Source organism: Monodelphis domestica, chromosome 1 (genome assembly GCF_027887165.1).
Source record: "Monodelphis domestica isolate mMonDom1 chromosome 1, mMonDom1.pri, whole genome shotgun sequence".
NCBI lineage: Eukaryota > Metazoa > Chordata > Mammalia > Didelphimorphia > Didelphidae > Monodelphis > Monodelphis domestica.
This window is the reverse complement of record NC_077227.1, coordinates 169,940,750-169,956,883: the sequence shown is the minus strand read 5'-3', so window position 1 is coordinate 169,956,883 and position 16,134 is coordinate 169,940,750. Positions and strand designations below refer to the sequence as shown.

The window sequence follows — 16,134 nt, the reverse complement described above, 5'->3', positions numbered from 1 at the left end:
ACTTAAGGTTTCTAGATTGGTCAACTGGAAGAATGTCAGCATACCTAACATAGTTGGGAAAAGCCAGTTCTGATTGAAATATAATGAACTATTTCCACATTCTGAGTTTTCAGAGATACTAGAGCAAGAGTGTTTAGGCTCTTAAGTCAGGGCTGTTTAGAGGAAGACATCAATACAGAGGTGATATCTGAAGTTATAAGAGTGTATATGACTGAGGAAGTGAATGAGAAAAAAAAATGTTAATTGACAACAAAATCTTTAGAGGAGTTGTGTTGAGGAAGAGTGTAGACAGAAAAAGGGGGAAAAGAAAGAAAAGGAATAGTCAGTAGGAGGAGGATAATTAGAAAAGGAAAACATGTTGCAAAGGGGAAGAAAATGAGATACCATTTTGTGAATGGGAGAAAAATCTTATCTAAACATTGATTGAAAAAGTTAAAATCAACAATTCTAATCACATAAAACTGAAAAAGCAGTTTTACAAGCAAAATCAATGCAGCTCAAATTAGAAGGAAAACAGTTAACTAGAGAAAAAATTGGTTATCAAATTTCTCTAGTAGAAGTCTGACATCTCAAGATATGTAAGAAATTAATAAAATAAGAACCATTCCCCAAGAGGAATTGCTCAAAGGATATGAACAGACAGTTTTCAAATGAAGAAATGAAAGCTATGAAACAAGCATAAGAAAAAATTTTTCAAAATTACTACTAGTAAGAGAAAACATAAAATTAAAACAACTACATTAGACTGACAATAATGAGCAAAAAATGAAACTTGGCAATGGAAAACAAATACTAATACACTATTAATGGAGCTTTGAATTAGTCCAACTATTATGGAAAGCAATGTGGAATTATACTCAAAAAGTCACTGAATTATGCACACCTCCACTACCAGATAAATGCAGATGGATCAAAGACAGAGAGGAAAGTACCTCATGTACAAAAATATTCATAGTAGAACTTTATGTTATAGCAAAGAACTAAAAAGAAAGTTGGTGCCCCTTAACTGAGGGATAGCTAAATAAATTGTGGTTCACAAATTTAATGATTACTGTGAACTAAGAAATTACAAATATATGGGGGCAGCTAGTTGGCTCAATGGATTAAGAACCAGGCCCTGAGTCAGAAGGGAGGGAGGGAGGGAGGAAGGGAGGGAAGAAGGAAGAGAGGAAAGGAGGAAGGGAGGAAGGGAGGAAGGGAGGAAGGGAGGAAGGGAGGAAGGGAGGAAGGAAGGAAGGAAGGAAGGAAGGAAGGAAGGAAGGAAGGAAGGAAGGAAGGAAGGAAGGAAGGAAGGAAGGAAGGAAGGAAGGAAGGAAGGAAGGAAGGAAGGAAGAAAGGAAGGAAGGAAGGAAGGAAGGAAGGAAGGAAGGAAGGAAGGAAGGAAGGAAGGAAGGAAGGAAGGAAGGAAGGAAGGAAGGAAGGAAGGAAGGAAGGAAGGAAGGAAGGAAGGAAGGAAGGAAGGAAGGAAGGAAGGAAGGGAAGGAAGAGAAGGAAAAAAAGGAGGGATGGAGAGAGAGAGAAAGGTAGGGGAAGAAAGAGAAAAGAAGAAAAGCCAAATATGACAGATTCAGAGGAACCTGAGATTAGGATGAACTGATAAAAGTGTGAAATAAGTAGAACCAATGAAACAACTTACATGATTGACCACAGTGATGTAAAAGAAAATAATTTATAAGATAACCAAATGCTAAATAATGCTGTGACCAATTATGACTTCAGAAGACATGCTTGACAATTATGATTTCATGAAGTAAGGCATCTATCTCTTGGCAGATAAGTGATGGATTGAAGTTTCAGAATGAGACAATTTTCAGAGATCACCAATTAATTATTCTTTCTTTATACTCATTTGTCTCAAGGGAGGGCTTCTGAAGGTATGATATTAGAAGTTAATTTACAATGATAGTGAAGCAAGAAGAAAAAAGAATGAAAAGGAAAGAGCATTTACAAAATAATTTTTAAATACATAAAAGCAAACTAAAAAAACAAATTACATAAATTCAGTTCATATACAATTATCCTCTTTATTCTTCTTTGTATATTGAAATGTTCAAGTTTTTTAAATTATTAAGTTCACAACAGAAGCCAAAGCAAGAGAATTTCAGGAAGCAGGTGATTAACATCTATATTACAGAAGAGTCGAACAGGATGAGAACTAAAAAAAGTCACTGAATTTGACAAGAATTAAGACACCAGTATTCTGTAAGAAACCTGTTTCAAATACAACATAAATTAAAAGGCCGCTAAATGGAATCCAAACTCTGACAAAGTGATTAAGTCCCAGAGAACATATTTCCCTCATCTCAGCAGAGAAGCAGAGTATAGCAGGGCAAAAATGTATATATTGTCAAACCTAGTCACTATATGGAGTATTTTGCTTAACTATTTAATTACAAAGGAAGCAAGGGGAGAAGAGAGGATTTTTTTTTTTAAAATACATTTACTGAAATTCTTTTTCTTACCTTACTGTCTCCAATGATTCCTACAACCTTCCATAGAATCCTCTAATAACTAGTAAGCACAATAAAGCAAAACAAATCAATGAAGTGACTGTCTGAAAATGTATCCTTTATTCCATACCTATAGTTTACCACCACCTTTTTGTTCAGAAGCAGGAAGCATGTGCCACTCTGGGAGAAGGGAGACAGGAGGAATAAAAAGCTCCAAAAATTATCATGATAAATGAACAAAAGTCATCAATAAGACTTTTTTTAAAAGGTGATCTTTTCAATTAAATTAAAAGGGACAAAACCTAGGCTGCAGGGCTTAATAAAACAAGAAGCAGAGACAGCAAGTACATGTCAGAAACTGCTATCAACATGAAATTAAAAGAGAGGTTAGATGATGGCTAGAGAAGCCAAGAGAATTAAAAACCTAAAGTTTTAGAAGACCAACTAATATGCCTGAAAATAGAACATGGTAATGAGATAGACTAGAATTGTTAGTGAAGTAAAGGATAAATCTGGAAACAAGCCCCCTCAAGAAGTGAAGAATTAGGTCCAAAGGTCAGGAAAAAGGATCAACTTTTAGAGAGGAAGGAAAAAATTATTTTGAGGATGGAGAAAAGGAAAAACAGTTAAATGGAGAGGATACAGCTGTGGTGAACAATGAGGCTATGTAATGGAGCTTACCACATCAGATGTCTTCATAAAATAGCAAAGTCATCTACTGATAATTAAGGACTTTTCTTCCAAGAGAAATGTTTCTACCCATGTGTACATCTTCATTCTTTTTCCTCCGAGTCATTAATACCCTACTTTCTATTCTACTGAATCGAAATCCATCTGTGTCTGCTAATCTGAACAACCTTATACATGCTGTGTAGCTGTTGTTGTTAGATCTTTTGTGTTTACATTTTCCATTATCTAAATAAAGTATTTTCTTTTCAAAGATCCACCCCACTCCCCTCCCCCACAATCTCCCTAACCATTATACATGCTCATCATCAACATTTATTACTGTGACACCAACTTCAACCAGTAGACATCAAAAACCCTTGACTGAAAATGATCCTTTATCTAAGACTCGACAGACTGTGACAAATGTAAAAATGTATAAGTACTATTATTATGCTGTTGGCAGAACTATTTATCTGGCAAAATATACATTAAAAGTTATAAAACTTATCATGCCCTTTGATCTTGCAGTAATGCTGTTAAAACATTACTAAATTAAAAAAAGATATTTCTGTACAAAAATTTTCACAGCAAGTTTATTTGTAATCATGGAAAAACTAGAAATGATATCTATCAACCGGGGAACGGCAGTATAAACTATAATTAATGTAATGAAGTATTATTATACCATGAAATAACAAAAATAAATATGTAAAGATTTATATAAAATGATATAAGAGGAAAGCAATACAATCAGAACAGTGCATAGGAGTAGGCCAAAAAAAAAAAAATCATGTATACACAATGATTAACCCAGAAGGGGGCATAGAACAAATAAAATGTTATCTTTACTACTGAGTGGGGGATTTTCCCTTTTGTCAAAATGTATGTATGTTTTAAATCTCCTTCATTTAATTTTGCCTATCATTTCAAGCAAATCACAAACCACAACTCCAGTGGTCTAATAAATGAAAAATGCTACCTATCTCTTGAAAGAAAAGTGATGAATTCAAGGAGCATAACAAAACATATATTTTCATATAGATTTGTTTTGCTCTACTACATGCATTTGTTTAAGTGGTTTTATTTGTTCTTTTTTCCCCATGACAAGTATTATTTGTTTTTTAAAAAGAAAGAAAAAGAGCATCATTGAAGCATTTTTTAATGTAGAGAAGTGAATGGAAGTTCAAAAGGAAACACAAGGAGGACAACCGAAAGTAACAATGAATTTAGTAAACATTTGAGAGGAAAAACAAACTGAATATTACAGATATTAATGAGTTCATATATGATCCTCATCTGTTCTACTTTAGACATAGAAATGTTGGCTCTTTGGTGGTCACTACAATTTCAAGAATTTTTCATATCTGAATTAATATCAATAAAGCACTGATATCAACTATATACCAGGCATTTTGCTGGGGGAAACACTTGTAGCTGGAGCGGTCAGGAAAGGATTCATATACTAACTGGTGCCACTAGAGTTGAGAGTTATGAAGAAAGCTAGGAATTCTAGGAGGGTTAAAGTAAGGAAATAGGACACCCCAAGTATAGAAACAGCTTGTGCATGGAGTCAGGAGATGGAACGTTGTGTTTGAAGAAAAAGAAGAGGGCTAGCTTAGCTGGACTACAAAGCATATGAACAGAAGTAACATATAATAAGGCTAGAAAGGCAGGTTAGAACCATATTGTGAAGAGTTTTGAATGCTTAAGAGTTAAGGAGTTTATATTTAATTCCAATGGCAACAGAGAACTCTGGAGTTTATGAAGCATGGCAGTCCTGTGGCCAGACCTGTGCTTTAGAAAAATAACTTGGGCAGTGCGCAAAAGTTAGAGTAGAAGGATAGATTTGGCACCCAAAAGTCAGTTAATAGGAAATTATTTCAACAGTCCAAGTGAGAGGTCATTAAGATCTGAACAAGAGTGATGGCCATGTGAGGAAAAGAGGATGGATGGGAAAGATGCTGAAGAAACACAAATGGCAAGATTTAAGGCTAGATTTGATACGGGGCTTTGGGGAAAATGAGGAACCAAGAATGTACCCAATTTTTAGGAAAACCCGGGTGATTGGAAAGTGGTAGTGTTCTTGACAGAAACACAAAAATATAGAGCAAAGGTAAGTTTGGGGCAATGGGGCAGATTGGACATACCATACTGAATCTGAGTTATCCCTGAGATATCCAACTAGCAACATACAAATGGCAGTGATATGGGCCTAGGAAATAGAAGGGGGCTGCATATACAGATCTCAGAATCATATGCACAGATAAGGGAATCCATAGAAGCTTATGATGTCATTAAGTAAGAAAGTAGAGAAGTAAGAGAACCAGGAGAGAAGTTTAGGCAACATGATATGGATAAAAAGCTAACAAAGAAGACTGAGAAGTATCACTTGTAACTTTACAGACAGCAGTTTCAACTGAGTGATGAAGTTAGAAGCCAAAATACAAGGGGGTTTAAGACAGAGGAATAGGAGAGCAAAACAGAAGCAATGAGTGGAGACAGTTTTTTCCTAGAAAATTTGGCTGTGAAAAGGTGAGATAAAAAACTATAGCTTGAGGGGATGGTGAGGTCAAGTAAGGACTGAAATTTATTTTGATTAGTATCAAATAATGTTTTATTTCAAAACAGTGAAAACTCATGTGGTTTAACTTCAAGATTAGACTATTAATGAAAAGACTGAATACAAATACAAAACCTCTTTTAATGAGTAGCATCAGAGAATTAGGCATTTAATTTAAGGGAAGGGAAAAAACCCCATAGTTTAGAGCAGGTAAATAAGAATATTCTTATAATACCAAAACTTTTTCCTTTATTTGAATAATATTGATAGAAACCTTTCAAAAATTATTGCATATATCTGTTTTCTTGCCAATAAATATAATTTATGATAAAGGGTCACCATCATTATTAATAATATTTACTATACTGCTACTATGTAAAGCACTATGCTAGATGTAAGGAAGATTTAAAAAGATAATTGTCTGTTCTCAAGAAATGGATCTGTTTTTCTGAATCTGTTTCCTCATCCATAAAGAGGAGGATAATAATACTTGGACTAACTAAAATACTGTTGTGAGGAAAACACTACAGAGATATGCCTAGTATTTCATAAATGCTTGTTGATTCACTGGTTGAAAGTGAGTTATTATAAATAAGTAATGGTAGAATATTATATACCAGATGAACCTATTCTTTCTAGGGAACTCTTGTGCATCCAAATACAGATATTGTTCTAATTTTAATTTTCTTTTTCTCTCTGTCTCTCCCTCTCCATCCCTCTCTCACCTTCTGTCTTAGAATTTATAATAAATATGAGTAAAGGCTATGCAATTGGGGATAAATTATTTGCCCAGGGTCACACAGCTAGGAAGTATATAAAGCCAGATTTGAACCCATGAACCCATCCTGCCTAGCTACCCCCAACTCTGCTCTTTATATATCTAAGCCTGACCCTTTCCATAATCATCAACTTAAATCTTCTTTCAGGAAGTCTTTTCTCAAAATCAGTGGTTCAACATGGTGAAATGGTTTAATGATAAGAGCACTGGCTAACCTGAATTCAACCTTGCTTCCAACATTTACTATGTCATCAAGAGTAATTCACTTAGCCTCTCTGAACCTTCAAATCTGTTTTAAAGTGAGTCTAACAAATTTAATGCCTACATCATAAGGATGTTTTAAGGAAAACATTTTTTAAATCTAAGGATGTTATGAGTATAAGATATTTATACAAGACAATCAATACTAACAGGAATCCAGAGAAAAGGAATTATTACTAAGGGGCATATAAATTGGGATTTGAAGGAAGGAGGGTCAATAAGCAATATAAAAAAAAAAAGCAGGTAAGGAATTAGGAGCACAAGAACAATATTTACAGCAAAGGTTTTCAAAGGAATGAGAAGTGGTAGCCACAAACTGAGGTCATGTAATTATCTTGTATACAAGATGGGCAGGAGTGAAAGCTCTTCTTAAAAGAGAAATAGCAGCCAATTAGAGACTACTAACATTAAAAGGAGATTACCTTCTAACTTTTCTCTTTGAGCCCTTGGGCCCAGATACTAATCATTTCTGTAGTCTACCCTTTGCTTGGTATGTCTGTTTCAAGACATGAGTGAGAATAGAGTATGATAATGGAAAACTCTCTGCCTTCAATATCACCAATATCACATTCCACTTAACAAGACATTAAGTATTATAAACATTACCTTACCTTCATATTTTCTAAATATGGAAATCAAAATAATGGGTTAGTGTTATAAAAACAAATATAACACTATAAAACTAAAATATGCAAGTTATTATACCAAGAAAAGATACATATTTGAGTTTATTCATGTTCTTAGTATGAAAATCTATAGGCAATTATCTTATAAATGCAATTATTTATTATCTGAATTGTTTTTGTTTTAGTCTTTCCTAAGCAAGAAGACTATCTTTGCATCAATTCAATAGGTCCCAATACTGCAGACTCTTCATTTGACAAATAATTCTATCTCTTTTACATGGAGATTCTCCAGAGGTCAGAAGAGAGTTACTCATAAACTGAAAGGTTTCTTCAAGGGGGAAAAGACGCTGGAGGTGGGGGGGAGGTTTGAGTGGAATTCTGTATAACAAGATTGCTCCCATATTAAAAGTTCATAGTTGAAACTGCTTGAGATTTCTTGCCAGGTTGTCACATAGCCCTCAGGAAGGTTACCACAATAAATAACTTATTATTTGCATTAGGGGAGATAAATCACTTGTGTGATAATCCAAATAATTACATAATCTATAAATTATATATGTATATAATATATTTTAAAAACAAAATTCAAGAAGGTTTAAACTCTCCTAATTTAGTTTGTTCTCTTCTAAATTTTCTATTAAAGTACCTATAACATCTTCTTTAACAATATATTTTCTCCTATTAAAACAATACAGTGCAATAATAAGTATTTAACACCTTAAGAAATTGCTACTAGGTGGATACCTAATGTTACATTAAGATGCCTTAATAATCTACCTCTTGTGAAGGCTCCACTATTTGCCTAGCAAGAGTTAAATCCATTAATGACCACATTGCTCTATATTCACAGTATGCTATATTGTTGTTGCTGATATTAAGGTTTATTTAGTGACAAAAATAAGCAAGTTTGGAGCAAGAAAAGACCTTTGATATCATCTAATCTAACTCCTCATTTTATAGATGAAGGAAGACTTTATTTCTCTCAATTTACATTTTCTTGTATTTGCAACAATTTCCGTCAGTCCCCTGAGAAGATAGGAAAGGGTTTATTAGGGTTTGTTATATTAATATTAAAATGTACTGACATTCTTTGAATATATATCATCTGAGATTACCTTGTACCACCTACTTATTGGTCTTACAAAAAGAGTTCATTTTTACATCAATGGCAGATGCATCATTTTATGATGCTCACTCAATTTATTACAATTATTTGTACTGGAGAAATTCTAGGGTATAGTATTTCTTCCTTGTGTAAAAATTTTTACATGAATTTTCATTCACAAGGAATGACACAGAGTACATACAAATGGTGGAGGGGGATTGCAATTGTCACTATATAAGCATGGAAGTAGTAAGGAAAAAAAAGCTATCCAAATTTCCTCTAACCTAGTGTTATTTCCCAGCTCTTCTCAAAGAACTCCAAAAAACAAAAGTAGGTAACTAAAATTTTATATATAATTTTCCATAATGCTCTAATCAATGGAATCTTACTAAAAGGAGTAGTAGGCTTATTTTTAGATACATGTATTCCTATCCTAACTCTTAAAAAGATCCAGCAAAGGGAGGGATTTAAAAATTAATTAATTGGTCCTCCTTCTGGTTAATGGGGGGTGGGTAGCAGTTTTATTCAAAATAATGAAGATAAGTGCCACCTTCTTCTTATCCATTTTGACTGTATTTTAGCTAAGGAATTAAGTCATTACCAGAAAAGCAAAGTTAAAGGAGAAGAATTTAAGTAACTAATGTCCCAAACTCACCAAGGACAATGACGAATAATGGAAAAAAACAAGATCTGGGTTCAAATCCGACCTCTGACATATGGACCTGTGTGACTGTAAGCAATTTACAATCTCCCTGGACCTCCAGTCTCTCCAGACTCTGAGTCCCTTTCAGCTCTAAATCTATGATCCTATGATCTGTGATCTTAATATTTAACTCTAAGGTTCTATAAGAAGTTGCTCACAATAACTCAGAAATAAGAAAGTCTTCACTTAATACTTGGTCAGCTGGTCAGCTGTCATAATAGAAAAGAAACTAAAACAAAGCTGTCTAATTTTAGTTGAAATTGGAATATAACTGTCATTAATTATTATCAAAATTCAAAATATACAAAAGTTCAAGCAATTTTCTAGCCAAAGAGCTCATGTCTCACCTTTTCTTTTAGTTGGGCAAGCACAGGCCTATCTTTCAGGATTGTTTTAAGCAATATATGACTACCTCAAGATCTAAATTATCACATTAAAATATTACATAAAGATGAAAACTCAATTTATTCATCTGTTGAGTAAATGAAGTCCAATACAAGCCATACTTGCTACTATAAATAGGATATTTTTATAAAATGATCTTTATTAGTTAAAATTCTTTATATATGACAACCTATTTGCAAATATACATTCTTATTCCAAGTAGAAAATTATCTCTGTCCAAGCAGAGATCCTTTTATAACTTAAAGATACCTAATTACAAATGGGCAGAACACAACAAGAAAAGAACACCAGGGTTATAAGACTTAGGTTTGAACCTGGTCTCTGCTACTTACTACATGTGTTGTGACCTTGGTTAAGTCAAATAATTTAGCCTTTACAAAACTCAGAGGTTCTTAATTATTTTTGTGTCTGGTGAAACATCTAAATGCTTTTCTCAGAATGTTTTTATATGCAAAAAATAAAATAAATGGGATTAAAATGGAAAACAGCTATTGAGACTATTAAAAAAAAACACACAAGTTCATGGACTGCAGGTTAAGTACTCCTGGACTGAAAATCATCACTGAGGCCTTTTCACTTCCAATTCAAAATCCAATGACTTTCTCAAATGAAAGCCAGCTTCTCCTACTTCCCTGTTTTTGACCCTAGAATCTTGGAGTCAGAAGAAACCTTAAAAGCCAACCAGCCCAATCTCCCAGTAATATACTTGTTATGGTTGAAGTAGAACTGCTTAGAAAAACAATATAATACACTTACAAAATGTTGGCTTTTGTAAATTTCTTTAAATTACTATCCAAAAAAGTTTTAGTTTTTCCTTTATTAGGAAGAAAGAGGTTGTAATAGATGGCTAAACTTGCTAAGTGCCTAGCAATATGGGGTATAGTAGAAGTTGCAGAAATTTGAAACAGTTCAGAAACGGGAGAATTGAACCCTTATCTGGGTTCCTTCTCCCTAGTCATCCCAATTCTAATTATACTAAAATCCAGATAAACCCACGATTGCAACATTTTTTTTTAATTTTATATAGCATTTTCAGTACAACATTCAATATTAAAACAAATATCTGTGTATGAAGATCTTTCTTGAAGAGGAGGGAGAGCCTTTTGGAGGTATATGGAAAATGAGGAAGGAGCAAAAAGGTCACATTTTAACCTGTGCTTGAATTATGAAGAATTACAAACTGATAATGCAAATATAAGTTTATTTTATTGTGATAAGTTTGTATGTTCAAGAATGACCAAAAACAAAAATAATCTTTGTTGCTGCTCGTTCTATTTTCTAAAGTCACTTACATACTGTATGTTCTTCTTTAAAGCTAGCTAGGTGACACAGTGGATAAAGGACTGAACTTGGACTCAAGAAGACCTGGGTTCAAGTCCACCATTCCTGACTCAGATATTTACCAGATGTGTGAGCCTGGGTAAGTCACTTAATCTTTCCCAGACTCAGATTCCTTATCTTTAAACCGGAGGTGATTATAGTACCTACATAACAGGGTTGGGAAGATCAAATGAGATAACCTGGAGAGTGCTTTGCAAACCTAAAGGCACTCTATAAATGTTAGTTAAATTTTAATCTTTCATTTTCTTTCAGAGATAGGAAAATCACGGGGCGAAACCTCTACAGATCATGTAGCAAGACCCTCATTTTACAGCTAAGGATAAGCAGTGAAGTATTCGACCTAGTGTTTTACAGACAATAAAGTAGTAAAACCTGGATCCTACACTTTCATCTGCAATTATTACAGACCAATTTTTTGATGATAATGAATTCTAATTTAAAAAGACTAAATTATGAGCTGATAATAAATAACTCACTGTACACCAAGAGGCCTACATCATATACTATATTTATATTTGTATAGGACAAGTTCAGACATGTTTATTATCTGATCTAAGAGACTGCTTTGAATTAAAATTTTAAATTCATATTATTAATTAACCAAAATCTAAAAAGCAGTACAAAATAGCTCATCTCTCAAAAGATCAGGTGTTAAAAATCACATTATAAAATGGACTACCAACATCTTTAAATTTTTGAATGAAATTCATAAAAAGTTCCAAGTTGTCTAATCAAAACATATTTTTAGTAAGTTACACATGAGGCCTATATATTGATACTATTTCTTAGTAGAAGCCAAGGATAAGAGACTTCATCTTTTTAAACACAAACATCTTTCTTTTATACAACTACTGAAAACAATCTTTAGGGTAAGAAAAAAACAGGAAATATGAAATATATCCATTACTGCTATTTAGTTTATTGTTACAATATGAAAAATGAAGTAGACTACAACTATACATGTAGTATGAAGAGGAAAATAATTTTGCAAATAAGATCTCCAAGACACAAAATTAAATGTCAATGTGTTAGTATGATTTAAAAATAGGTGTAATTAATTATGCTAAATTTAAGATGTTTCTTTCCGATCTAAGTTTTCAGAACAGGTGCTAAAAACTGACTGATACTGCCTGTAGGTAAGAGAAGTTTCACACATGTTAAAGATGTCAAGAGAGTTAAGTTGTAAAGGTCATATGAATATGAAGCATCAAGAGGGAAAGAATAACTAATAACCTATATAAAAAACCTAACACCACTATCAAATAATGTTCATTGTTCTTAAAAATTATCTATATTAACTATTCTAATGATTATTCATTAATTTTATTCCCTTCCTAATAAGCTGAAAAGTATACTAAATTTGCCTGATGTAATGAAAAACATGGAAGCTTAATTCAATTTAATGATGATTTCAGGGAAACTAATTTATACCACCATGCTGATAGAAAAAGAAACATGAATTTTGCTAAAATCTTAACATTCAAAGTCATAAAGTTAAGCGCCTCCCCTATTTATATATTTTTGAGTCTTACATTCTGAAATTGTTATTAAAAAATCTATTTATCTGACCCATTGCAGGTAGTGATTAAAAAAGAAAAAATTCTGCATTAATTTACACTTCAATTTTTAAAAAATCTATACTGTAAATAAAATGCTCAACTGCCAACTACAGTAAAATGTGAAACTATTAATTGACCTATTTCATATAGCCAAGATAAATTGCAGGAAAATAATGCAAATTTCTAGGTGAAAAATGCCAGTTAAACTTTTCAAAATAAGCAAATTTAATTTCATTACTGCTTCATAGCAAATTTTATGCAAAGACCAGATATTCTTCAAATAGATCTTTTATAAAGTTTCAAAATAAAATTTTAAACCATATATGAGTAATACTCATAGTAAAACCATGGGACTCAAAGGATTTCTATTTTGATCTCAAGAATTTAACAAAAAATATCAGAACTCTATTTTTAAGTTCTTAAAAAAGGTAGTCCATAAACAAAATTCTAAAGAATACTGTGCTTTCCTTAAAAAAAATAGTGCTACACCATAAAATATGAGTTAATATGCAATGCCACATGAAATCATTAAAACCAAGTATAATTTCTCTGAAATAGATATGCCACCAAAAGAGAGGTTTTGTCATTATAGTAAACACTCCTTATTTACACGTAAGAGAATTAGATTACCTAACTGAGCAATCTACTTTATAATAAAAAGACCACCATCACCTAAGAGCTCATCTTAATACTAAATTATTGAATAGTCACTAACTAAAAAATAACTGCAACAGGACATTCTATCTCTTCATTTTCTAACATCCTGAAATATAGTAAAAGAAATAATAGTAAGCCTTTACAGGAAGGCAGGTTTCTATTCTATTAAAAACAAAAGATCATACTACCTTCTATGAGAATATATACTTAAGATAAAATGCCATGTTGTGTAGTATTTTTCTTCGAAGGAAATGCAGAGAATGGACTCCTTCTGGAAGGCTTACAGTCTTGGAATAAACAAGACAAAAACATCTAGAAGGAGTAGCTAAGCCAAAAGAGACAGACATATACACAATCGGGTTTTGCGCTGCATATTAATATTCTTACGCACAATGGTCTGTTTGGCGAAAATTCACAATACACTTCTTCCCCTCTCCCTGTGTGAATGCAAAAAGGAGTAAACACATTTCACATTCCCCACTCCCTGATACATGCTACCATCATGCAATCTAACTTATTCTCTATCCTTCCGCCTCTCACACAAAGTGAAATATCAAATAACTTGTTAATCTGCAGTCACAATCGGGGGGAGTCGTTTAGAGAGGCAGACCTGGTTTACATGTTTAAAGAGCACACGCCTCCGAAGGTCCTATAAATGTGCACCAGACTCAGGAAACCCACATGTAACGAATGCATCAACCATCTCCTCCGTTCCCTCCCTCCCCCCTCCCTCCCCTTTGCAGCAGAAATGTGCCTGGGCTTTTCTACCCCTGCGATGGAGGCTCCTCTTACCAGATGGAGTTCTTGATCTTGTGTTGCAGTGCGCGGGCCTCCGTCCCCGGCAGCCCGGGCACCAGGGCTGGCAGGGCCACCCCCGGGCTGGGAGTGCAGGGGGTGGGCTGCTGATGGGCATCAGACTGCTGTGGTGGTGGTTGTTGTTGTTCCTCTGCCATCGCTGCTGGAGGGGTGGGAGGGAAGATGGGGGGGCGAGGGAAGAGGGAGGGGGAATAGAAGGGGAGGGGAGAGGAGAAGGAGGAGGGAGAGGAGGAGGAGGAGGAGGAGAAGGAGGAGGAAGGAAGGAAGCTGGATAAACTAGGCCTTTACCCCAGGGCTCGAGTGAGTCGCTTTCTCCTGCTGCCTGGGGAACATCACCGGGGAGACCGAGCGGCTCCTCGCGGTGGGGGAGCCTCAGCGGGGCAGGGGCATCCCGGCTGCCTCAGCCCGTCGCCGTCGCCGCCGCCGCCGCCGCCGCCTCCCTTCAGGGGCCGGCCAGGGAAGGGGCGCTCGACGACGACGACGACCACGGGGAGTGGGAGGGCAGATGAGGGTGGGGGCGAAGAAGAGGGCTCCCCCAAGCCCGGGAAGAACGGCTCCGCAGGGACTCGGCCGCCTAGCCTTCCTCTGCCCTCACGTCTCCCGACTGCCGCGCTGCTGCAGCCCCTGGCTCGGCTGGGCGCCGCTCACTGCCTGCCTGCCTGCCTCCCTCCCTCGCTAGCTCCCTGCCCTCCTGCCTCCTGCCTCCTGCCTCCTGCCTCCAGCCTCTTGCCCGCCGTTGCCGCTGCCGCTGCCGCCGCCGCCGCCGCGGCCGCCGCTGCCCTGCCAGCCCCGGAGGCAGCCCGAGTGCGCGCAGCCGCACTGCGGCCCGCCCGGCGCAGACAGCGAAAACACCTACCGCTCAGACGGCGGCAGCGGCGGGAGGGGAGGGAAGGGGAGGGGAGAGGAGAGGGAGTATGTGTGTTTGCGCGTCTGTGTGTATGTGTATGCGCGTGTGCATGGTTGTGCATGGGCATGTGCCCCAGGGGGAGGGCTTGTGCCAGCCCAGTGTGCAGGGAGGAAGAGGAAGAAGAGGGAAGTCGTGGTCAAGGAGAGGAAGGGAGGCGATGAGGGGCGGTGTTGGTGGGCACTAGGAAGGAGGTATCGAAAGGAAGAAAAGCCCAGAGAGATGGGGGAGAAGGACGGAACAGGTGGAGGAGGTGCCAGAGAAAGGAAAAAAAGAGATAGCCAGGAACCAAATTTTATAAAATAATGTGCAATTAAATGAGATTTTTTCTTCTTAGGAGTTTAAAGAAACTAAAAAATAGCCATCTGCCATTCCCCTGTACAACAGGTGAAGATTATTTTGCTCTTTATGTTTAAGTAGCTAGAACAGTGTATAAGAATGAAACTGGGGAGAGTCTAGGCCTTTGACTTTGCAGAGGCTCCCGAAGAGGAGGAGCTACACTGTTACTCCCAGTCTGCTCAGAAAGTTGACCTCACTGTAAACCTCTTAACAAACAAACAAACAAACCAAAAAAAAAAAAAATCGGTTAATCAATCAACAAGCATTTACTAATCAACCACTATGTTGCCAGGTACTGGATCCTGGGGAAACAGATATGAGAGAGAGCCCCTTCCCTCAAAGAACTTATATTTTGCTCTGGGAAGAAAACACGTGCATATAATAAGTAGATGCAGAATATACAAAAATGCCTCTAAAACTGATATAGTAGCAACGCCCTCCATAATCTGGCCTCACTGTGCCTATCCAACTAGGAAACCTTCTCCTTCAAGTAGGTGGGTCTTATTGCTGTACCTAGCATGAACCAGGCTCATCCCCTTTCTGCTACTTGGTTCACACTATTCCCCTGACCTGGAATGCCCTTCTTTCCCCCCCCCCCATCTAAATTCAACTTAAGCAACTAGGACCCCTGCCCAGATCTTTGAGATAAATTATTTTAATAACCACTGATGATAAAGTTACATTTCCCCAAATCCTCCTGCCTTTTCCTACCTCCATATCCTGATTAACTGAGCCCCGTGCCTGAAATATCCCCGTCTGGCACCCATCTCTGTCTTTTGAAAATCTATCCTTTTCTTAAACCTATTCACTAATTTAATATGACAAACATATGTTAAATGCCTATCATGTGTAGAGTTTGCTGGGACAGAGCCCATGGGTACAAAAAAAAATTACATTCCTGCCTTCAGGGAACTTACATTCTAGGGTGGGGCATATAATAGGAATATTTGTTTGATTGGTT

The 16,134-nt window shown here is 36.3% G+C and overlaps 1 protein-coding gene across 2 annotated transcripts in view; it reads right to left on the bottom strand.

Annotated features, from left to right (window-relative positions):
• RFX7 (regulatory factor X7) overlaps positions 1-14,240 on the bottom strand; it is a 179,840-nt gene extending 165,600 nt beyond the window's left edge. Inside the window, exon 1 of one of the 2 annotated variants that reach the window (XM_001368308.4) lies at positions 13,907-14,240. In XM_001368308.4, coding sequence (XP_001368345.1) covers positions 13,907-14,067 — 161 coding nt within the window. In that variant the 5' untranslated portion in view covers positions 14,068-14,240. The remainder of the gene's footprint in view (positions 1-13,906) is intronic. The other variant, XM_056809808.1, reaches the window with a different exon arrangement.
• Positions 14,241-16,134: the final 1,894 nt, after the last annotated feature.